Source organism: Rhinolophus hipposideros (assembly GCF_964194185.1).
Source record: "Rhinolophus hipposideros genome assembly, chromosome: 19".
Classification (NCBI taxonomy): Eukaryota; Metazoa; Chordata; class Mammalia; order Chiroptera; family Rhinolophidae; genus Rhinolophus; species Rhinolophus hipposideros.
In genome coordinates, this window is record NC_138065.1 from 21,041,018 (window position 1) to 21,065,257 (window position 24,240).

The window sequence follows — 24,240 nt, forward strand, 5'->3', positions numbered from 1 at the left end:
AATTTACATTTCGATGAAAGAATAAAAATTCTTGAGAGATTACAATGAGCAATTAACCAGAAATAATTTAAAAAGTGCTTTGTATTTGTATAAAAAAATTCATGTAGGGTAGGATACATCTTGGTGAACTGTAAAAACAAAAATGGCTCAGAGAGTGTAGTAGGCAACCATTCAGTATGTGGGAACAACAGGATACGGCCGCCGAGAGTTAATATGATCTTAAGTCCTGCTTAGGGAGAATGGTATCCTGAGTGAGAGGAATGGTCATTTGCTCTGCCCGGACCAACGTGGAAAACTGTGTACTGCCCCTGCCAACAGAGTTTTAAGGTGGATGTTGATAAAATAGAATAGTTGGAACTCAATAAATATTTGTTAAAGGAGCAAATAACTGTGTCCAGGATGATGACTGAACTCGGTCATGGATTATGAGAGACTATGGAACGAACTACAAATGGTTAGTCTAGAGGAGAAGAAAACTCATGGAAGAAGCGATGACTTTCCACAAACATCTGAAGGACTGTTGTATGGCAGAGGGATGCGATTTGTTCTGCAGGGCCTCAGATCACAATTAGGGTGAAAGAAAAGAAAGTGTAAGAAGATAAATAATGTCTGGAAAGAAGTAAACACTTTCTGAACATGGAATGGCTGCCTTAAGAGGAATGAAGTTTCCTTTTACTATAGAGTTTATAGTAAAAGAATTACTTATTAATGATACAGTGGAGAGAATTCAAGCATTCAGGTGAGGATAGAGATACTAGATGATGATGATGTGATGATGATGATGATGATGATGATGATGGTGACGATGATGACGATGATGATGATGGTGACGATGGTGATGGTGATGATGATGATGATAACTACTATTTAATGATCATTCAGTTTGTGTCAAGTAGCACACTGATTGCTTATATAAATTTCACAAAAATATTTCTATGCTTCACAAGTAAAATTTCATTTCTTAGAAAAGTTTTCAAAGCTGGGTATCATTATAATGGCAAAAACTGCTAATAGTCCACCAGTATCCCATATCTACTTCTTCTGTTTAACAACTGAATCCCCAGTCCAATGTTAGCTACACCCATGACTACAGCTGTAGTGTATATTTCCCAGCTTCCATTGCAGTTAGAAGTGACCATACTACTAAATTTCAACCAATGTAATGTAAGCAGGAGGGTAAGTACAACTTCTAGTTCATCTCTTTGAAGATTCTTGTCCTGAATATTCTCTACCTCTTCTTCCCCTTCTCAAATGCAAAGATAATGACTGGAGTAATCCATAAGTTTTAAAGATGACTAATCCACCTGAGAGTCTGGGTTCTTGGATGGGCTTGTGGAGCAGTTCACATACGCACCCTAGATGCCTCTGAGAAAGAAAGAAACTCCCTTCTTCTCTGAGCTGTGGGACAGCTTTCTTCCCTTTTCTGCAGTAGCTTAGCTGATGGCCTATTACAATAAATTTCCCCACTGTACAGTTAAGAAAACTGAATTTCCAAGGGGTTAAGCATTTTATAAAAGACCACATTGTTGATAAGCATCAAATAAAATTTATACAATGTAGTATTTCAAGATACATAATGATGTGATAAAATATATTTAAAAAGGAATAATATGTACAACATTAAATCTTGTTAAACTTAAAAACTAAAGATAGAAAGCAGTAGAATTTAGAAAGACATCTTAAACATAATTTTGAAGAAAATGGTCAGGGTAGCAATTAGGAGCTTCATTTTATATAACTTTGAAATTAATTTGAACAATAACCAGTCTGCTGCTTTTTAACATATTTATTTGCATAGGGGTTCTTTAGTAGCCTCCTAGCATTGCCAACTATTTATATACTATTCTATCATTCTATATATTAAATTATTTAAAAATTCCTGTTGATTTTCTGTTATTTCATTTTTATTTACAGTGAGTTTTAAAAATTTAAAAATATTAAAATATTAGAAGATGAAAGCAAAAATATTCTATTAGAATCTATAGATTACAAGAGATCAGTTTATTAACTTCTTTCATTATTTTTTGTTGTTTGTTTATGACAAATTCATGTGCTTTGTTTTCACTCTGGTAGTTAGGAATTAAAGCTAATTTGAATCCTATTCGATTCTCCCCTCTGTCCGCCTTGACACACGTCCTACTGAGCTCCAACTTTGCTCTCCACTCTTTTCACCCCTATCTCCAGGTAGAACACTGTCTGCACAGTGCGTGGTCTGCTCCCCGCACTCACACAGACAACAGCAGGATCAGGAGTGGAGGAGCTATCAACCCATCTCATGCTTCCCTTTGGAGCTCTGCTGCTGACAGGACGTGCATTAGTGCTCATGGGCCAGAAGGGGAGGAAGGCCATCACATAAAGGAAGCCCACAATAGCTTTTTCTTTTTGCAATAAGGAATATTTGGAGTAAATATATTGCTTTTCATCATAGTTCACAATGGGAAATGACTGAATGCAAAATTCTTCCCAGTATTTTGGTCTTTATAACTGATAGTTAGAGGGTGACCTTGGATCTTTAGAGTTGGCCCTCTGAGGAGAGAAAGAGAGCTCAGTGTAACAGTTTGTTCTTTGGGCATGGCCAATTGTTTTAGCATTACTATACCAAGCTATCATTTTCTGGTTGTCTGTTTGTGTGGAGAAGGCAAAGGGTTTCTTTTACAAGTTAAGTACTTATATAACTTCTTTTGTTCAAAGTACATGTTTGATATACTGTAAGATACAGAGTAATTACAGCATGCCGGTATTATTTTTATGTCAACAATTTATCCCTTAATTATAGGGACTATATCACATAGTTAATTACCATAGTGTTTGAGGAAGAGTCATCACTTTTCTGAAAGCTGAGTAAGTATGAACAGTCATTACATTTGGTTTTAGGAAAAAAATCATCCATGGAAACTAGCCCATCATATCTCAATGTTCACTTCATAAGTTACTTCATTATAGCTGTTTGTAATATCACATCATGAAAAATGAATGTGTCTCAGCAGTGAATTTGTCAATCAATCATGATACACTCCTATTATACAATGGGATCCAGCATATTTTATAGTGTGGTGTTTCAGCTCACAGGTTTGGGAGGTAGACTGACTGGGGATTTTAGACAATTTTGACTTAAGTGCCCTGTGACTTAGTTTCCTTATTCATAGAATTATAGTTATGAGAGTTCAGTAAGATAATAGTAAAGCACTTAGAACAGTGACACCAACAAGCCTTTATTTGTTGCCAATTACTATTTCTATTTAACAGTTAAAATAAATGAGGTAAATCAAGATGTGGAAAGTTTTCCAATGCATATTGTAAAGATTTTTAGTTTTTTTTTTTAGTTAAGATTATATCTATATCTATATCTATATCTATATCTATATCTATATCTATATCTATATCTATATCTATATCATCTATATCTATCTATATATATATATACACACACATATATGTATATCTATATACATATGTGTGTATATATATCTGGCTTCATTACATACACACACCATTTTATATATATAATGGTGTGTGTATGTAATGAAGCTAGTTATGCAAAATATCACCCAAGCTATTTCTCTCTAGTAAGAAAAGAGCATGTAAGTGGTGGCTGGTGGTGGGAGGGGGGACCTACAGACACCTATCTGAGAGCAATACTTAAACCTAAGGAGGTAGCCAAGATAGTGGATCTGACTTTATTCCTTTCTATCTTTCTCCATTTCCTCCTCCCTTTCTTTCTTTCCTTCCTTCCTCCCTCCCTCTATTTCTCCCTCCCTCCACTGCTCCCTTCCTTCTTTCCTTTTCTCTTTCTTTTTCTTTTTATAATGAGGCTGTGTTTGTGAATAATTGTGTAACTAAAATAATTATAATGTAACATTATTCAACTTTCTTTAGCTGCTCTGTAAGGAGGTCCTGGTTATACTTCCTCATATTGACTTCTGATATGTTTAGATTGATCAAAATCCCTTGAAAAAAATCCTCAAGTAATTTAAATCCCTGTGCCCCTTCTTTATAACTCAAACAATCCTTTTGAAAGTGTTTGGTTTATTTTTTCTGCCGAATTGGACATAGAAACCTTGATTGTATCTCCCAAGCCTTCATGCTGTCATGCCCAGGGTCCAGTTTCCCATGGCACACCTGCAGCCATCCCCATTTCAGGTTATATCTGTCCTGGGGACTTACACATGAGCTGTACATATATACCTCTCATTTACAGGATCCACAAAGTTCCCACCTACCTGAGGCCTTAGGGAGCCAACTTTCTTCATAGGTCATACCAGCACTTCTTTTCAAATTAATCGTTTTCTGGCTCCTGCCTTCAAGGGTCCATGCATCACAAACAAAAGCTTCAGGCTGTCTCTAAATATACAAAAACAGTATTAATTACTCTTGAGGGGTTAAGAAACAAAAATCTGACTCTCCTTCGAGGGAGTGGAGATGGAAACATTTACGTGTTCATTATCTTTAGTCTCCTATGATAACAAGAATAAAGTAGGAATTGATATCTTAATAGCTGTGCCACTAATAGCAAAACGTAGATGAGAGTAAAATTTTAGGCATTTCTACTAGATATACTATAAATAGATCCATTTTGAAGGATGTCACCTAGAACAATTAAAATCTTTCTCTGCCAATAAAGAAGTTCAATGTGGCAGAAGTGGCTAAAATCCTATAGAATCCCACTAATATCCCAACATTTCAAAGAGTGAGGATGAGAGATAGGAACACCCTCTGAGAGAATGGGGAGTCTATCCTATTTAGAGCACAATTCAGCTCTTTGGACCCGCACCATTTTGAGACAGGGTTAGCAAATACCCAAATACTCACTAAAGGAAGCTGTCAGACAAGAAGCTTTCTTCTGATTAGGCTTCTCATTAATACAGGTTCATGCCAGATGAAGGAACCCTTTTCTCAACTGAATGGGTACCATACAATGGGATGGGAGTTACTGTCATTAAAAAAAAAAAGAAGGAAGTATGGAAGGAAGGAAGGAAGGAAGGAAGGAAGGAAGGAAGGAAGGAAGGAAGGAAGGAAGGAAGGAAGGAAGGAGAAAAGAAAAAGAAAAAGAAAAAGAAAAAGAAAAAGAAAAGAAAAGAAAAGAAAAGAAAAAAACAACTGCCTCAAAGGACTACACCATTTTTCCGGAAGTAGAGGATGAGCTGAACAGAACCCTGCTGATGTTTCAACAACCATAGAAATGAAACTATGTAAAAACAAAGTGATCTTCTTGGAAATACCCATGGCCCCAGCTTTTTCTCCCACTCAGCTCATGCTGGTAAATCATCAAAATGATGTTATAGGTGACGTCATAGGAATGGCGGCAACGGGGCGCACTTTTTGAGTTCTCCAGATCTTATCACAAACGGGACATCTATAACCCATCAAAGGACTCTCTCCTCATCACGCAGAACAGCTAAGAAACTCGTGCAAGGATTGCTTGAAGGTGGGCAAATTGGGCGAACAGGGGAAGAGGGAAGGGAGCGGAGTGGAGATGCGGCCTGCATCAGCAGCTGTGGAAACACGAACCACATCTGCAGCAGTGGAAACGTGGCCGGCATCCACAGCTGCAGAGACGCAGGGGATCCCAGGACGGAACAGAGAACACAAAAGCCAGGAGGAGGGCTCTTTCCCTGTGTCCCACAGCTGATCTCTTCCGATGAGGGGGAAGCATATCCAGCATTTAAGGCAATAACCTCAGCTGATACCTCCAGTTGGGACCTAGGCCAGACAAAGGACACAAACTCCATACCTGGGCCCCTCTCCCTCACTCTTCCAATCCTGCCTTCACTCTTCCAGAGACTTAAACTGGCCACTGAACTGAGGAGTAGTGTCAGATTACAGAGGAGCCTTAGTGCTCAGGCTCTGGGAAGACGGGCATGCAGCTCTGAACCAGGGAAGAGGCTGGGAAGAGTGTGATTTTTGCTGGGCTAGGAGAGAAGAGACTCCTCCACACCCAGCCACCACCTTTTCTGCTCTGTGGGAAGAGTGTGACACTGCTCGGCTGGGAGAGAGAAGACCCCTCCATCCCCAGCCCCCACCCTTTCTGGCCTGCCTAAGGCAGGACAATTACAACTGCAGAGGCACTCCCAGGGATCAGCAGTAAGTGGCAGACTCAGCTCCTGGCTTTCAGCAGCTCAGAAATCTCCCGCCCGCCACAAACACACACACACACACACACACACACACACACACACACACACGGAAGAAGTGCCATAATATTCAGGAGAACTGGACACAGGGCTGGTGGTGCTACTCTCAGTGCGCACATGTGCAGGTAAGGACAGAAACTGCACTGACTTTGTAGAAACTACCATCCAGACCCCTCAGCCCCGCACATCTAAATCTGCAGACCCAACATCACTCTGGGCACTAGGTGACCAGCTCTGCCTGCACAATATGTAGGGGACTCTTTGGTACATCAGAGGACAACCTGGAGATTACTTGGTGAACTTAAGCCAAGACTGGCGCTGCTTTTTGTTTTGTTTTGTTTTGTTTTGTTTTGTTTTGTCTTTATATCTTTGATATCTTTGCCTGTGTTGAGTGGGGGTTGTCGGTTGTTTTTACATGTGAATGTTTTTGATTTTTTCTTTGTTGTTGTTGTTGTGCTTGGTGATTTTCTTTGTTCTGAAATTGCCCTACCAGCACCCAGCTTAAGAGACACAAGATTCAACATATCCAGAGTTCAACTCCAGACAAAACCAGAGTACTACTGGGTTTGACCTACAAGTGAGACACCCAGAGGGAATTCTCTACAGGCACAAGAGCCCATAGAGGCCAAAGCACATTTAAGCGGTCAACCCTCACTCAGCAGAACACCCTGTGGTGGGCATAACCAAGTCTTACAACTAGTCAGCCTAGGAGTTAACCCCACCTACTCACAAGCAAAAAGCAATTTAATATTTTCTTTAACAGGACAATATACACAACACAAGAGTCACCTTTGGAGCACATGCAGAGAAGAACGAAATAGTGCAAGTCAAATATAAAGGACACATACTACATAAGACACTAGAACTAAGCAAGAACTAAGAACTCTAGGGGATCTACCTAATACATCAAAGCAAACATAGAGAGTCAGCCAGAATGGGGAAACAAAGAAACATGCCCTAAATAAAAGAACAGAAGAAATGTCCACAAGTGAAACTAAGTGAAACAGAGGTAACCAACCCAGCAGAGACAGAGTTCAGAACACTGGTGATAAGAATGTTTAAGGAGCTTAGAGATGACATAAAGAAGGATGTAGAAATCATAACAAACAACCAGTTAGAACTCAAGAACACAATTACCAAAATTAAGAACTCACTTGAAGGAATTACCAGCAGGTTAGATGAAGCAGAGGATTGAATCAGCAACTTAGAAGACAAGTTAGTAGAAATCACCCAAACAGAACAACAGAAAGAAAAAAGAATAAAAAGCAATGAAGATGGTTTAAGAGACCTCTGGGATAACATCAAGTGCAACAACATGTGCATCATAGAAATACCAGAAGGTGAAGAGAGGAAGCAAGGGATTGAGAACATATTTGAAGTAATAATATCCGAAAACTTATCTAACCTTATGAAGGAAACCAACATACAAGCCCAGGAAGTGCAGAGAGTTCCAAGCAGGATAAACCCAAACAGGTCCATACCAAGACACATTATAGTTAAAATGGCAAAGGTTAAAGACAAAGAGAGAATCTTAAAAGCAGCAAGAGAAAGACAGAGGGTTACATACAAAGGAACTCCCATAGGACTATCAAATGACTTCTGCAGAAACATTGAAAGCCAGGAGGGAGTGGCAGGAGATACTCAAAGTGATGGAAAACAAAGGCCTACAACTTAGATTGCTTTATCCAGCAAGGCTATCATTTAAAGTTGATGGAGAGATAAAGAGCTTCCCAGGAAAGAATAAGCTAAAGGAATTTATTACCACCAAGCCAGCATTGCAAGAAATACTAAAAGGACTTCTGTAAATAGAAGAAAGATAAAAACAATCTAACTACAAATTTAAAAATGGCAGTAACTATGTACCTATCAATAATCACTTTAAATGTAAATGGATTAAATACTCCAATCAAGAGGCATAGGGTGGCTGAGTGGATAAGAAAGCAAGACCCTTGTATATGCTGTATACAAGAGACTCACCTCAGATCAAAAAACACACACAGGCTGAAAGTGAAGGGTTCGAGTTAGATATTTCATACAAATGGAAATGAGAAAAAAGCTGGAGTTGGAATACTTATAACTGACAAAATAGACTTTAAAATGAAGAACATGTTAAAAGACAAAGATGGGCACTATATAATAATAAAGGGATCGATCCGACAAGAGGACATAACCCTAGTAAACATCTATGCACCCAACATAGGAGCACCTAAATATATAAAACAGATATTGACTGACATAAAGACAGAAATCAACAGTAACACTATTATAGTAGGGGACTTTAACACACCTCTGACAACAAGGGACAGGTCTTCCAGACAGAAAATCAATATGAAAACAACAGCCTTAAATGATATATTGGACCACGTGGATTTAATCGATATTTTCAGAGCATTTCACCTCAATGCTGCAGAATACACGTTCTTCTCAAGCACACATGGAACATTTTCCAAGATAGACCACATTAGGCTACAAAAGAAGTCTTGATAAATTTAAGAAAATTGAAATCATACCGATTGTCTTCTCTGATCACAGTGCTATGAAATTAGAAATGAACTGCAGGAAAAGAACTGGAAGACACACCAATTCATGGAGGCTGAATAACTGATTACTAAATAATGAATGGGTCAAGCAGGAGATCAAAAAAGAAACCAAAGATATCTCGAGACAAATGAGAATGAGAACACGACGACCCAAAATCTATGGGATGCTGCGAAAGCAGTCCTAAGAGGGAAGTTCATAGCACTGCAGGCCTACCTAAAGAAACAAGAAACATCACTAATCAACAGTTTATCTTCACACTTAAGGGATCTGGAAAAAGAACAGCAAAATAAGCCCAAAGGGAGCACAAGGAAGGAGATAATAAGGATCAGAGTGGAAATAAATGAAATAGAAACCAGAAAAACAATACAAAAGATCAATGAATCCAAGAGTTTGTTCTTAGAGAAGAAAAACAAAATTGACAAACCTTTAGCCAGACTCCTTAAAAAAAGAGAGAGAGAAGACCCAAATTAATAAAATCAGAAATTAAAGAGAACTGACAACAGACACTGCAGAAACACAAAAAATTTTATGAGCAACTATATGCCAACAAATTTGACAATCTGGAAGAAATGGACAATTTTCTAGAAGCATACAACCTTCCAAGGTTAACTCAAGAAGAAATAGAAAACCTGAATAGACTGATTACCACCAGGGAAATTAAATCAGTAATCAGCAATCTCCCAACAAACAAAAGCCCTGGACCAGATGGCTTTACAGGTGATTTTACAAAACATTCAAAAAAGAATTATCACCTATTCTCCTCAAGCTCTTCCAAATGATCCAGAAGGAGGGAAGACTCCCAAATACTTTTTACAAAGCCACTATCATCCTGATCCCAAAATCAGACAAAGACACCACAAGAAAAGAAAACTACAGGCCAATATTGCTAATGAACATAGATGCAAAAATCCTCAACAAAATATTAGCGAACAGAATTCAGCAATACATTAAAAAGATCATACACCATGATCAAGTGGGATTCATCCCTGGTATGCAGGGGTGGTTCAACATCCGCAAATCAATTAATGTGATACACCACATTAACAAAATGAAAAATGAAAATCACATGATCATATCAATAGATGCAGAAAAAGCATTTGATAAAATACAGCAGCCATTTATGATAAAAACCCTTAGGAAAGTGGGAATAGAGGGATCATATTTCAACATAATAAAGGCCATATATGACAAACCCACAGCTAACATCATACTCAATGGGGAAAAGCTAAAACTATTCCCCTTAAGATCAGGAACAAGGCAAGTTTGCCCACTTTCTCCACTTCTATTCAACATAGTGCTGGAAGTTCTAGCCACAGGAATCAGACAAGAAAAAGAAATAAAAGGAATCCAAATCAGTAAGGAGGAAGTAAAATTGTCATTATATGCAGATGATATGATACTATATAGAGAGAACCCTAAAGAGTCCACCAAGAAACTATTAGAGCTGATAGATGAATTAGTAAAGTAGCAGGATATAAAATTAATATTCAGGAATCAGTTGCATTTGTATATACCAATAATAAAACATCAGAAGGAGAAATTAAAAAAGCAATCCCATTTACAATTGTTCCAAAGACTATAAAATACCTGGGAATAAATTTAACCAAAGAGGTAAAAGATCTGTACTCAGAAAATGATAAGACACTGAAGAAAGAAATGAAAGAAGATACAAATAGATGGAAACACATACTGTGTTCATGGATAGGATTAATTAATATAGTTAAAATGTCCATACTGCCTAAGGCAATATACATGTTCAACGCAATCCCTATAAAACTACCAACGACGTTTTTCACAGAAACAGAACATATAATCCTACAATTTACATGGGACCATAAAAGACCCCGGATAGCCTCAGCAATCTTGAGAAATAAGAACAAAGTGGGAGGTATAACAATACCTGACATCAAATTATACTACAAGGCTACAGTTATGAAAACAGCATGGTACTGGCATAAAAACAGACACATCAATGGAACAGAATAAAGAGTCCAGAAATAAATCTATGCCTATATGGCCATTTAATCTATGACAATGGAAGCAAGAATGTACGGTGGGGTAAAGACAGTCTATTCAATAAGTGCTGTTGGGAAACCTGGACAGACACATGCAAAAAAATGAAGCTGGACCACCTCCTTACACCATATACAGAAATAAATTCAAAATGGCTTAAAGACTTAAATGTAAGATTTGAAACCATAAAATTCCTAGAAGAAAACATAGGAAGAAACTTCACAGACATTACCCAGAGTAAGATTTTTACTGATATATCCCCTCGTGCAAGGGAAGTAAGAGGAAAAATAAACAAGTGGGATTACATCAAACTAAAAAGTTTTTTCACAGCAAAGGAAACCATCAATAAAACAAAAAGGGATCCTACTGAATGGGAAAAGATATTTGCCAATGATATATCTGATAAGGGGTTAATATCACAAATTTATTAAAAAACTCACTCAACTCAACCCCAAAAAAACAAACAAACAAATTGAAAAATGGGCAGAGGACATGAAGAGACATTTTTCTAAAAAGGACATTCAGATGGCAAACAGACATATGAAGAAATGCTCAATCTCACTAACCATCAGAGAAATGCAAATAAAAACCACAATGCATTATCACCTCACCCCAGTCAAAATGGCTATCATCAATAAATCAACAAACAACAAGTGCTGGTGCGGATATGGAGAAAAGGGAACGCTTGTGCACTGTTGGTGGGATTGCAGATTAGTGCAGCCACTATGGAAAACAGTATGGAGGTATCTCAAAAATCTGAAAATGGAACTACGCTATGATCCAGTAATTCCACTCCTAGGTATCTATCAGGGAGAAATTCAAAACTCCAATTCAAAAATCTTTATGCACTCCTATGTTTATTGCAGCACTTTACACAATAGCCAAGACATGGAAACAACCAAAATGCCCATCGGTAGATGACTGGATTAAGAAACTGTGTTGTATTTATACAATGGAGTATTATGCAGCCATAAAGAAGAAAGAAATCTTACATTTGCAACAACATGGAGGGACCTGGAGAACATTATGTTAAGTGAAATAAGTCAGACAGAGAAAGACAAATACCATATGATCTCACTTATATGCGGAATCTAAAGAAAAGATTAAGTGAATGAACTAATCAGAAACAGTTTTGGAGACATAGAGGAAAAACTGAGGGTTGCTAGATGGGCGGGGGTGTGGGGATAAGGGGGAAGGTGAGGGGATTAGAAAACAGTAACTACAAAATGGCCACAGGTTTTGAATATTAGTTTGGGGAACGTAATCAATAATGTTGTAATGATTGTGTAGGGTATCCGATGGACATGTGTCCCATTTGGGAGACCACCTCAGGGATGATGTAGATGCCTGATCACTGCACTGTACACCTGAAGATGAACAATAATGAATGCCAACTATAATTTTTGTATGTATATGTACATATATGTATGTATATAGTTACAAGAAGTGGAGTACAGCATTAGGAATAGAGACAGTGGAAATGTCATGGCTCTGTGCGATGTCAGAGGGATAGTCGATATGGGGAGGGGAGTTCACACAGTGTGAGTGATATAAATGATAAACGTCTATGTATTATTTTGTCTTGTGCACCTGAAACTAATACAAAAATAAAAGAAAACAAAAGAAATGATGTTATAAAACTACATCCTTCAACTCTTCAGCTTGAGATCTAATTGGAAGATTCCCTGACTATTAATGAAAACTGTTAAGGGATGTTTGATGAATCTTCTCCCACTCATTTTAGGAAAATAAACTGAGCTAAATCTATCTTGACTCAAGTATAAATAATCAGAACAATTACATAAATTCTTTAAACTGATTTCATGACACAGAAGAGAGAGACATATTTCAAGAGTTAGAAAATGTTTCTGGAAAAATATTAATGATCAGAAATTGAACTAAATTTTTGAAGGATAGCATCTTTTTTCCACTGTCCAGGAAATTAAAGAAAATATGTGAAATGAGAGATAAGATAGATAGCTGGCACAATGGCACAATCAGGAAACTGTTGTAAGAAAACGAATGTCATGGCAGGAATAAAACTAATACTAGAAACCATAAAGTTCAAAATGCACATGGGATAAAGTCAAATCAGTTTTATGAAGGACAGGTTCCAGCATATGTTCTTTAAGTAAAAGAACAAGAAAATAAAATCGACCTGAGAAATCTAACATATGAAATACCGTAGACCCTAAAGAAGAGGACAAATGAGCTATAGAAATATTCAGAGATATACTTTAAGGAAACTTTTCTTCTAAACAAACATCTGAATCTTTAGAAGTGTTAGCTGGGTACAAGATAAAATTAAAATACATTCTAGAACTCAGATATTTCTCGGTGAAGTTTTCGAATTTCCATATTGAAGAGAGGATCCTATAAATATTGTGGTAGATGGTATTATTGTCTCCAATTATTAACTACCTCCTTCGTTAGTCAGAGTATCCTTCCTGCTCCAATCATTTTGGATTTGGTCAATAACGTGTGAATTAACCTGATTTATATTCCATGAAGCAGAAACGTAGATCATGACTTTCTGCCAAGCTTATGCTCCTGGACCTTCTTGCAAGACAAGACCGTGCTCCATCTAGGGGCTGCGCCCTCTGAAAGCAGACCGTCACCCAGCCGGTAGCCTGGAGCAGATCCCTTATACCTGACTACCAACATGTAGGATGAGAAAGAAACTGGCGTTCGTTGTTGGAAGTCACTGAGCTTTTGCGGTTGTACTATAGTATACCTAGTGAACACTCACACGTACACACCAGATACATTACCTAAGACTGACAGCACGCTGGCCTCAGACTTCTCCCTACACAACACTAAGTGCCAGATTGGAGTAATGTCTTCCGAATTTTAAGGAAACAGTGTGTGACATAAGAATTCTATTCCCACCCATTAGGTCATTTAAGCATTAAGATATCCATAAAATACCACCTATGTAAGTATTCAGGAATTATACTACTTATGAAATAGACCAGAAGATGTTTACCAGCTCACTGAGCAATACCAGTATCTAGAGCTCTCAAATTGGGAAAAGTCATGATATGACTGAATTGGCAGAAAGAATGGAAACCATTTAAATACAGAATTAATTAGACTTGACTGTGGTAAATACAGTAACAGAAAGAGTGTAAAATTATAAAATTAAAAAGAAGATATGTAACAAAAGAAAATAATAGAGCAATGATAAAATGAGACATTGTAGATAATACCAACAAAAGTGTAAAAAGTGTGATAATTTCCAGATCTTTCACAGGAGGGACTCAATATCATGTTTCATTCTTGGCATTACTAACTAGGAAAACATAGGCTCAAGCATTTTTTAAAAGAAAATTTATTGAGAATAGTTTAAAACAATTTATAAAAGGCCATTGACAAAGTGTAAGATATAAACACACTGATCAAAGGGTTGATATCTGTAATATATAAAGCATCCTAGCTGTGAAAAGGGCAAAGTTCATAAACAGGCAAATCATTAAAGATCAAATGCAAATGAGAAATAAGTGTATGGAGAAGTATTCTCTGTCACTTTTAAGGACAATTCATGGACGGTCTGATGCAGCACAATGAAGTTGGTGTTTAACCTGTAAGCAATGGGGAGCCACGAAAGAGTGTAAGGAAGGAAATGGCATCTTCAGAATGGAGAATAACTTGAAGGAGAACAACTCTGAAGCAAAACAAGACAAAGTAGGAACAAAGCTGGGAGGCTGTTGTGAAAATCCAGGTCAGTGATGAAGATGAGGAGGAATAGCTGTCCATGCAACCTGTCACACCATTTTGACGGCGCAAGCGTCAACTCTGTTTTTAGTCAGGTGTTAATTCTGGTCAGAGGCACTGTCTTAGTCCATTTGGGCTGCTGTAACAAAGTACCATAGACTGGATGGACGACAAACAGTAGGAATTTATTTCTCACAGTTCTGGAGGCTGGGAAACCCAAGAGCAAAGTGCCAGCAGTCTGGTGAGGGCCTCTTCTCGGTTCAGAGATGGCCATCTTCTCCCTGTGTCTTCCTAGGGCAGAAGCTGTGAGGGAGCTCTCCCCAGTCACTTTTTTTTTAAATTTATAATTTAACCATGTATTTATCATTTTCAGTTACCTAATTTCTTCTTGTAGACACAGATTCCCTTTCAATCTTAACAAATTTGCTTTATCCAGTCACTTCTATAAGAGCACCAATCCCATTCATATGGGCTCCACTCTCATGACCTAATCACCTCCCAAAGGCCCCACCTTCTAATATCATCATATTGGGGGTTAGGTTTCAACATATGAATGGGAGGGAGGCGTAAGCATTCAGTCTACAGCAGGGGTTATCTAAACTCTCAATGATTTACCATGGAAAAAGGCTTAACTGCTAGCCAAGGTGTCACTAAGAAAACTATACCCCCACCCCAAGAAGCATTTCAACCTTTCATCTATGGCATTTTCCTGTCCTCTCTTCAGAGATTTCTCTTGTCTGTAACTAGTGGATAAGGAGTACATTGACATTCCTTCTAGGGATTCTCCTGGGTCAGGCTGCATGCTTTGCAACAACAAAGCACTGGGCACTGTTGTCCTTTCTCTCTTGCCCCTTTCTTGTCCTCACTCTAACGCAGAATGCTGGCATTCAAATTTGCATAGGTAAGCTCCTGCAAATAATGTATGTGTTTGCATTATCATTTTTAACTGATGTCATACAGAAAATCTATGGAAAGGGAAATTTTATCTGGCAAGGGAACAAAACTATTTAAAAATAAATATAAGAATGAATTGGTTTTGATAGAAAATGGAATATTCCCAATTGATCTTAGAGGAATATCTACATAGTTTTATTAAGGTTATTAGAACAGGCCTCTGTAGCCACTATGGCTAATTGGGATGACTTTGAGAGCTAACTTAGTGGTTAGAGCCAGGTGTAGAAAATGCTTTTTGAGAAAATAATTTTTTTTCCATTTAAACCTAGGCATTATTTTTATTTAGGTTTATGTGATCTAATCAGTTGAACCAAAGGGAATTCTCTCTTGCCAATGACAAGAAAGGGAAGGTAATGCTAGGAATAATTTACAACGTTGCAGTTTTATATTTCAGAGAAAGAGCTTTTTCACCTATCTGTTCTTCCCAAAGAAGTTCAGACATGTAAAAGCACTCTGTGACTGATAGAAATATCACATGAATAAAAGTGGTAATCAGTGGTGACAGTTCCCCAAATCTGGAAAGGCCACAGTGAATGTTTACTATTACAGATGGACATAACCATGTTTAATTCCCATGGGAACTGTAAAGGAAAATTATATGGATAGGAAAATTGTAAGGGAGCTCACAATGACCCATGGAAACAAATGCACTGACCTTGACATTGAATGTTTTGCATATTATAAAATCACTGGGATCAAGGAGAAGCCTGGGCTAAATTTAGGTGGAGTAGAGGCAGGGTAGGGTATGGAGAGGCAGCCTTTTGCAGCAGCTCGGCTTGGCTAACAGTCCCAGGTTTGAAGCCTGGTTTGGCTACATAATAACTAGGTGGAATTAGACAAATTCCTCCTCTTCTCCTTACCTGAATAATAGATACAATAATGGTTCCCTTATAGGGTAATTGTTGGAATTAACAAACTACAAACTTCTTGGCACACAGTAGATGCTTAACACAACATTGTTCCCTCCTGCAAGAATAATGATCCCTTAATAGGATTTTTGTTTTATTTCAGACTAGGATATTCCTATAGATGTATATTGTGAATTAAAGGTTTATATAGATTGTATGTGTCATACATAGCACGTGTGGCAGAAAATACTATAGTATAAAATATTGCATACATTAGTGTCATAGCAACAGCAAAACAATCCCTTGGTTTCTTGCCGAGGCAAATATGATTATACATTATGATGCTCTTTGTTAAGTTCCTTTGAGGTTTCAAAATGTCATGAATAACTATGCCAATCTATTTAAAACTCATTTGCTTTTCTATAATGCAAATCTTTGTTTTACAGAGCTGCTGAACTGTCATATAAATGTTATATGGGACCTTGTCAAAACAACTTTATTAGTGATCAGACAGTGGAATAACTAATGGAACTAAATATTTTCATATTTTAGGCATTTTTTCCCTTAATCTAGGCTTTGAGAATTTATGAAAAATATTTGAAGTACCTCAATGTTTACATGCTGTATTGTGTTCTCATTTGTCTAATTTAGTTTTGCCTAAAAAAAGTCAATTGAAAATGAAAGCTTTCCAACAGGCATCAATATTTTAGGTTAGGAAAATGAGCACATACTGTTATTATTTGCCACGTCATTTCTACTATTTGTCCCCCCATATATTCAGTATTTATTTCTCCATACTATTTATAAGTCACAATATACCAGTAAAAAAATAAAAGCCAGATTTTTTTTTAGTTATCTAACAGGATTTTTATAAAAAGATCTCACTAAATTACTTTTAAATATACATAAGCTTTCTCATCTCATTTACGTGAAGAAATGTAGAGTTGATGACTGCATCTTTAAATTCTATGATTCCTGCAGTCATTTACTAGGAAAGAATAAAACAATAATGGATTAAAAAATAATTCCCAATGCACACACAGTTACACATGGGAAACCATTTACACCTACCTGTTCATCTCCCTTCTCTTTCAGATTTATTCCTGTACAGTGGACAGTCTTAGAAACACTAGTCACGCTGTCAAAACTGGTTCAGAACACCAGGACACTATGAATATTTTTTTGTAGAGAAAATGCAAAGTTTTGCTTGACTAAAACTAGGAAACTAAACAATGACGTCGTTTACAGTCTTTTGAAACAATCACCCTTTTTTTCTGTTGTTGTTTCCAGAAGCAACAAATAATTCATATCTATTGTTTAAAATTTGAAAATGTGGGTAAACAAAACAAAAATAAATAGGAAGTATCCATCTGCCACCACATATGGAAACTTTTCTTCAAATAGCCTTCAGCTGCATGAGTGTATGTATGAGTGTGTCTATGGTACAGAATCCTGGGTGCTGATTCCTGTTGCCTGCTCTTGCCCACATGACAGGATATTATAGATGTGGTCACAGATCAATAACTATAATAATCATATCGAGCATAACAGAAAAAGCTAATCTTTAGTGAGAGCTTAATATGTGTCCAGAGTTATGTGAAGAACTGCACACATAAATATAATTTTAGTTTTTATAGAAATTACTTGGTGTATTGTTTTATTTCTTTTACAGAGAAAGAGACAGAGAGAGGTTAAGTAACTTGCCCAAGATCACACAACTGGTCTGTGCTCTAATACAAGAACACAGAACCATATTTTCCATTTCCAAATATGTTTCACATTTATCACTTCAGAGCTCAAACTCATAAATCATTATGGTATACAATATTATGTAATTACATTGAAAAAGTTATAATACATATAAATTGAACATTATCTTTGTTAGTCATAAAATATTACTTTCACTTCCAGTTTTCCACATTAAAAACAATACTAGGGTAAACGTCTGTAAGTTCGATTAATAATTTCTTTGAAGTATATTCATGGAAGTGGAAATACCGACAAAAAGATGAATATACTCTTATGGATTTTCGTCTGTTTCATATCCTTATGTCCTCTCCAACAGTGGGGAATGTATTATTCTTAATCATCTTCACCAATTTTATAAGGCACACATAAACAAAGTACTTCATTTTAATTTGTGTTTTTTGAATATTCCATACATTTATTTTGTATTTTTATTTTGTGATTGAAGCAATTAAGGGTTGAAACAATAATTCAATAACTGATAAACCAAATTCTAGGTATCACTTGGCTTTTAGGCTTAGTTCATGTCATGGTTAATGTCCCTAATTTCTTTCTTTTTTTTTAAACACACTTTACTTCTTTTTTATTATAACTTTTTTTTTTAAGATTTTTATATTGGGGAAGGGGAAGAGTGTGTAGTTCCAGGACTTTTTTCCAAGTCAAGTTGTTGTCCTTTCAGTCTTAGTTGTGGAGGGTGCAGCTCAGCTCCAGGTCCAGTTGCCGTTGCGAGTTGCAGGGGGTGGAGCTCACCATCCCTTAAGGGACTCGAGGAATTGAACTGGCAACCTTGTGGTTGAGAGCCCACTGGCCCATGTGGGAATTGAGGGCAGCCTTCAGAGTTAGGAGCACGGAGCTCCAACCACCTGAGCCACCAGGCCGGCCCCCTGATTTCTTTTTTAATTGGGGTTTATCAAAGTGTATTTTACATCCTGTAAATTTCCCTTTTTTAGCGTACAATTTTACTAGTTTTGACAAGTGTATAACATCATGTAATCATCATCATTATTAAGTTATAGAACATTTTTACCATCCTCAAAAGTTCCTTTCTTCCCTTTATGGCCATTCAGCCCTCTTTCAGCCCCCAGCCTCTGGCAACCACTAATCTGTTTCTGTTTCTACAGTTTTGCTTTTCATACAAAAGGACTCATAAATATGATGTTGTATAAATAGACTGATACTAGTATGTAGCCCTTTGAGTCTGACTTCTTTCACTTAACATAATGCATTTGAAATTAATTCGTGTTATTACCTTCAGTAGTTGGTTCCCCCCATTTTTCTTGCTGAATAATATTCTGATATATGGATGTACCATAGGTTTTGTTTTTATTCATTCACAAATTGAAGGACATTTGGGTTGTTTTCAGTTTTTCACAATTTTGAATAAAACTGATATAAAATTCATGTACAGGTTTTTGTGTAAATATATATTTTTCTGTCTTTTGGATAAATACTTAGGAATGGAATTGCTAAGTTTTATGATAAATGTATATTTACCTTTACAAAAATTTCCCAAAGTATCTGTGTCATCGCTAATGGCCCTTATGCTGTTGAATGGTTCTGAAATGAATCTTAATGTGGCTCATCTAAATTTGTACTAATTGGTACCTCTTTCTAAAAATAGGCAAGTTTTTAAATGAGGCGTTTTAATCAGCTACTGGTTATTTGAGAATTTATCATGTACTTCATCCATTACTCATATCCTCTAATTCTTTTCTGTCAAGTAGCATTGGTTGCTTATTTGGCAAATATAAAGCATTTAGAAAGTAAAGAGAAATGAAATAAATAAGAAGCCAATGAGTTAGATTAAAATATTAGTATAAAACAAGTTATGGGTACAATTAATTGATGAACCATCTTTCTTATCATTTGTCATGTACAGTAAAATTTTATTTGTAATGAGATTTGTAATATATGAAACATGCAACAAATATAAAACAAGAAGCACTATGAAGGATTTCCCAGGACTCACAAGCTTACAGTCTAGTGGGGAGATAGTTTTATAAACAAATACAGAACAGGGTGATAATGGGTATGCTAGAGGAACAGACAGGGGGACCAATCCAAACTTAGCAGTGCTTGTAACATCCTCTACAGGGAGATCTGAAGAACTGTTAGCCAAGTGAGGAGGCGAGAGAAGAAAGTAGCAGATAGAGGAACCAGTTTATACAAAGATTTTGTTTGGCAGGTGAGATGAGAGCCTGGGTGCAAGATTTGAGGATGCCATTTAAGAGTGGGGTGTAGAAATGAGTATAAAAGAAATAGAATTCAGAAGGAGCAAGGTGAATAAATTAGCAGTCAAGAAATTTTCAAAATAGCCAAATAAATTTTTTTAGGGTGCGGGAGGTAGGAGAGGAGGTAAATTGGGATTTTACATTTTAGACTGTTGAGCCTATAGCTGTGAATATCAACTATAAGTGTCATGGACAGGAAAGTCATTAAAGTTAGGGACGTTAAAGAACTTTGATAGAGCACCTGGATACTGTTGGTTCAAAAACTCACCCTGTACACAGAGGGCAAGGATGACCAAAGAGACAGACAACTCCAGATTGGTAGGTGGCAGGGTTGATAAGCAAGGGATCTTATATGTGAGGCTGGTCTTGGGCTGCTGCAAATGAGTAAATCTCCACACCCACCCACCGGAATCTTAAAAGTTTATATAGAGACCTTAACTGGGTTCAGCCGCATGCACCATCCAGATGGTCTCAACAACACCTCACTCTCTCAAAGCTGTGTCCTTGAAACGACTCCTAGCTTGGGAACAGTGGGCAGAATGTACATTCCAAAGACCAGGGAAGGGGTGAGGAGCCTCCAGTTGCTCTGGTCCAGTTCAAGGGTCAACCACCAGCCACATCCTCTCAATAACCTCCTCCAACAGATATCCACCATCCACCAAGTACCATAAACACAGTAGTATTAATAGACTTACATGGAGTTTCATGTCAGTGCATTGGAAGACATTGAGTATAAGTGAAACAAGTCTTTGTTACGGGTCTTCTCAAAACCTTTATGTTCTGTGAGGCTCTAAAGCAGGAGTTTAATATGCAATTAGTTGTTCCCAGAATTCTTTTAGCACAAAGACTTTATATTTTTGAGATTCATTCAGGCTCACTGATTTTTTAGGCAAGGCTCTTTTTGTCAGAAAAATGATGGAATTTTAAACAAAAAATTGATTTTATATACCTGACAATGTTTACGTTGCTAACCAGTCATTATTCTACATCTTTAAGCAGTGGTTCTCTTACTGCTGTAAAAGGGACTCCGTCACTTGCAGCACTTGCAAAAAGGGCAGTTTTCTGGGATGCAAGCCCAAAGGTTCTGATCCAGGAGGCCGGGGCTTGGGCCTGGGGATGTGTATTGTTATCAGGCACCTCAGGTGATTTGGATACAGAGCCAGCTGTTGGCCTGAATCCAACTGGGCCTGAAGAGCTTCTGAAGCAGTGGATTTTTATATTGGTTGCACATTAGAATTGTTTGGAGAGACGTTAAAAATCTTATTGACCAGGTGTCGTTTCAGACCAATTAAATCCAAGTCTGTGGGGTTGTATCAGTATTTTCTTAAAGCTCCCAGGTGATTCCAGAGTGCAGCCAAGATAGAGAACCAGTGCTTGTAAAAATTCATTGTAGAAAGCCGTAAGGCTCTTTGGCTCCACAGGACTTGGAAATACTTCATAAGATCTATAGCTAATACCCCAGTAAAACCTGGACCTGCCTCTGGTTTAATTAGCTTATCAGAGAAAGCTGCCTAGAGATTTCTCTTTTCTCTAGGGAGAAACAATTCTCTCAGAAAGTACCTTTAGCCCCTTTCCCCAAATAGTACCAAAAAAAAAAAAAAATCCTTAATAGAAGCAAAACTCTGAGCTAATATAAAACTTCGAACTGAAACAGAACCACTGTAGAGAAAGAAATGGTTCGAAAATCTTTCCCAAGAGAATGCTGATCTATCACATTTTAGCTTTTATGCCTTCATATCCCCAACTTTCTAAAACAAGAAATTGCTTAACATGAATTTTACAACCAGTTTAAAGTTCTCTAATACTTTCCTCTTAAAGGGACCTAACATTGTTTATCTTTATTAAAATACTCACCAACTTTAAAACCTACCAAGAGGTTGTAACTTAATGTGACAGTTTTAGAGCACATATTCCATGTGCTACTGCTTTTCCTCCTTCTCTCGTCTGCCACTTTGCCCTCCTCAGAGGACACAGTGAATGAAGGAAGGAAGCAACTAGCAAAATAAAGAGGACTAATATTTGGGAATGTGATATCCATCTACCTTCCCCTGACAAAATGTATTGAGTTGGTGCAAAAGTAATTGCGGTTTAAAACGTTAAAAATAATAGCAAAAACCGCAATTACTTTTGCACCAACATAATAGATGGTGTCTTATGGCATCAGAATTGTTGAATGATTTAATTATAGGACCATGATTCCTTAACCTAAATCCTAGTGCTAGATGTTGTTCAGGATTTGAAATATTTTATATTTAGGGGAAAAGATACAGCATATGCTGTTACACAAGCAGAATCTTGAGCAGCACTTAGTAATCAAAGATGGGTCTTTCTGCCGCACAAGTAGAGTATGAGTTGCCTTATTATCAATTCAGGTTTGGTTTTTGCCACCAAATGAGTCTGTAGCAACATTATAAGAAATATTTGGGTTTTAATGTTTGTTTGTATATTAGAAATTTAGATGTGTAGAACTGTGAAATTTCAACCAATTATTTTGTTTTTAATTTCTTTTACTTTTTCTCTCTTTGTTTCTTTTACTTCTTACTTTGTTTCTGTAGCTTTTATAGACAGTTATAATGACATGTTTGAGCACACCTTGTGCATATAATCTCATTTAATCTTAATAAAAATCTATTTAAATAGGTCGTATTATTTCCATTTCACAGATGAGAAAGCTCGGTCTTTGAAAGGTTGTATTGCTTGTGAAAATGGGCCCACATTTAAACGCTTGACTTCAAAGTCCACTGTACCACACAGCTTCCTTACCAACAAACCGAAGACTAAATAATTGAATTAAAGACATTGTATGCACATATCCCATTTTATTATTTTTAGGTTAAAAACCCAAGCTGGTTGCTCACAACCTCCTATTAAAACACAGAAGCTGTTTCTAATCATCTTGGAAGAAAGAAACTGGAGCAATATTTAACTTTAGCATTTGGTCTAACGATGTAACAACATAGATCTTTAAGTAGGCTAGTACTTTTTCCAAGTAAATAAGTCAATATTTAAATAAACACTGAAATAATATATAAAATACATTTCATAGGTGTCCCGAATCCAACCTATTGAGAATGGTCAAGAAGAAAATTCACAGGGAAGGTCCTTTAAAGACTGTCTGGCAAGATTCTTCAGCTGGATAATGGGAATAAGCCACTGCGAACCCCTTCAATTAAGGCAATAAACGTATGTGCGCGAGAGCGCACTGGTGTTGGAGTCGGGCTGCAAAGCTAAGGCAAATACAGAACAATGTGTCCTTCTGTGCAGGTTTCCATTACACCCAAAAGGGATCTAGGACTCAATTATTGTTGTTGCTATTATTATTTATTTATTCAAATACATTTCATTTTTTCACTGACTTTTCACTCAATAGGAATATAGCATTCCTCGACCAAATACATATTCCTTAATAGTAATGGCTTTTCCTGTTTTCCTATGTGAAGTGCTCTTTTTGCATTTTCTCTTATTTTTCAGAGGGAAATGGTGAGTGGCACATCCTGTCGGGTGGCAAGTCATTGCCACATTCTCATGTCATAAATAAATGACAATTTTGTTTTAAATGACTTTTTTTAAATTACAGAGTATATTTTCTACAATGGAGGTATAAAGTAAAGAATAGATATTTTCATGTAGAACTTAGAGCTTCAAAAATTGGCATACAATAGACTTTAGAATTTACCCAATTTAAGAATCTAAAATTATTTTTCAGAGAAAGTGCTTATTTTGCATGGGAACTCTGCACTCAAGGACTGGATTCAGTATTTTGCTCATTGATTTGCTGTGGACTTGAATGGACACTTTCTAATGGGTGTAGCATTTCCTAATCTTCAAATTTTTGGGCTCAAGCTCTGCCGTCTCCACTCTAAGCCTCTGTATGTGTAATTGCGGAAGGCACCAGTAATTATACTGATAAATTATATGACCATTTTTCTTGTGACTCTGAATTAAGCTTTTATGCACGAGTTTTTGGTTTGCCCACTGTGTTTACACCATCATCTACTAATAAGATTTAGTGTTACATATTAAGAATTCAGCTAGATTAAAAGGAGTTACCCAATTTGCTTC

General features: G+C 36.9%; 2 protein-coding genes across 4 annotated transcripts in view; one reads left to right on the top strand and one right to left on the bottom strand.

Annotated features, from left to right (window-relative positions):
• The window catches only part of PLPPR5 (phospholipid phosphatase related 5), a 117,407-nt gene that overhangs the window by 89,596 nt on the left and 3,571 nt on the right, over nucleotides 1-24,240 (top strand). The gene's annotated exons all lie outside the window — the stretch shown is intronic.
• The window catches only part of SNX7 (sorting nexin 7), a 205,365-nt gene continuing 185,294 nt past the window's right edge, over nucleotides 4,170-24,240 (bottom strand). For both annotated transcript variants that reach the window (XM_081025196.1, XM_081025194.1), the window contains one exon: nucleotides 4,170-4,341. In XM_081025196.1, coding sequence (XP_080881322.1) covers nucleotides 4,189-4,341 — 153 coding nt within the window. In that variant the 3' untranslated portion in view covers nucleotides 4,170-4,188. The remainder of the gene's footprint in view (nucleotides 4,342-24,240) is intronic.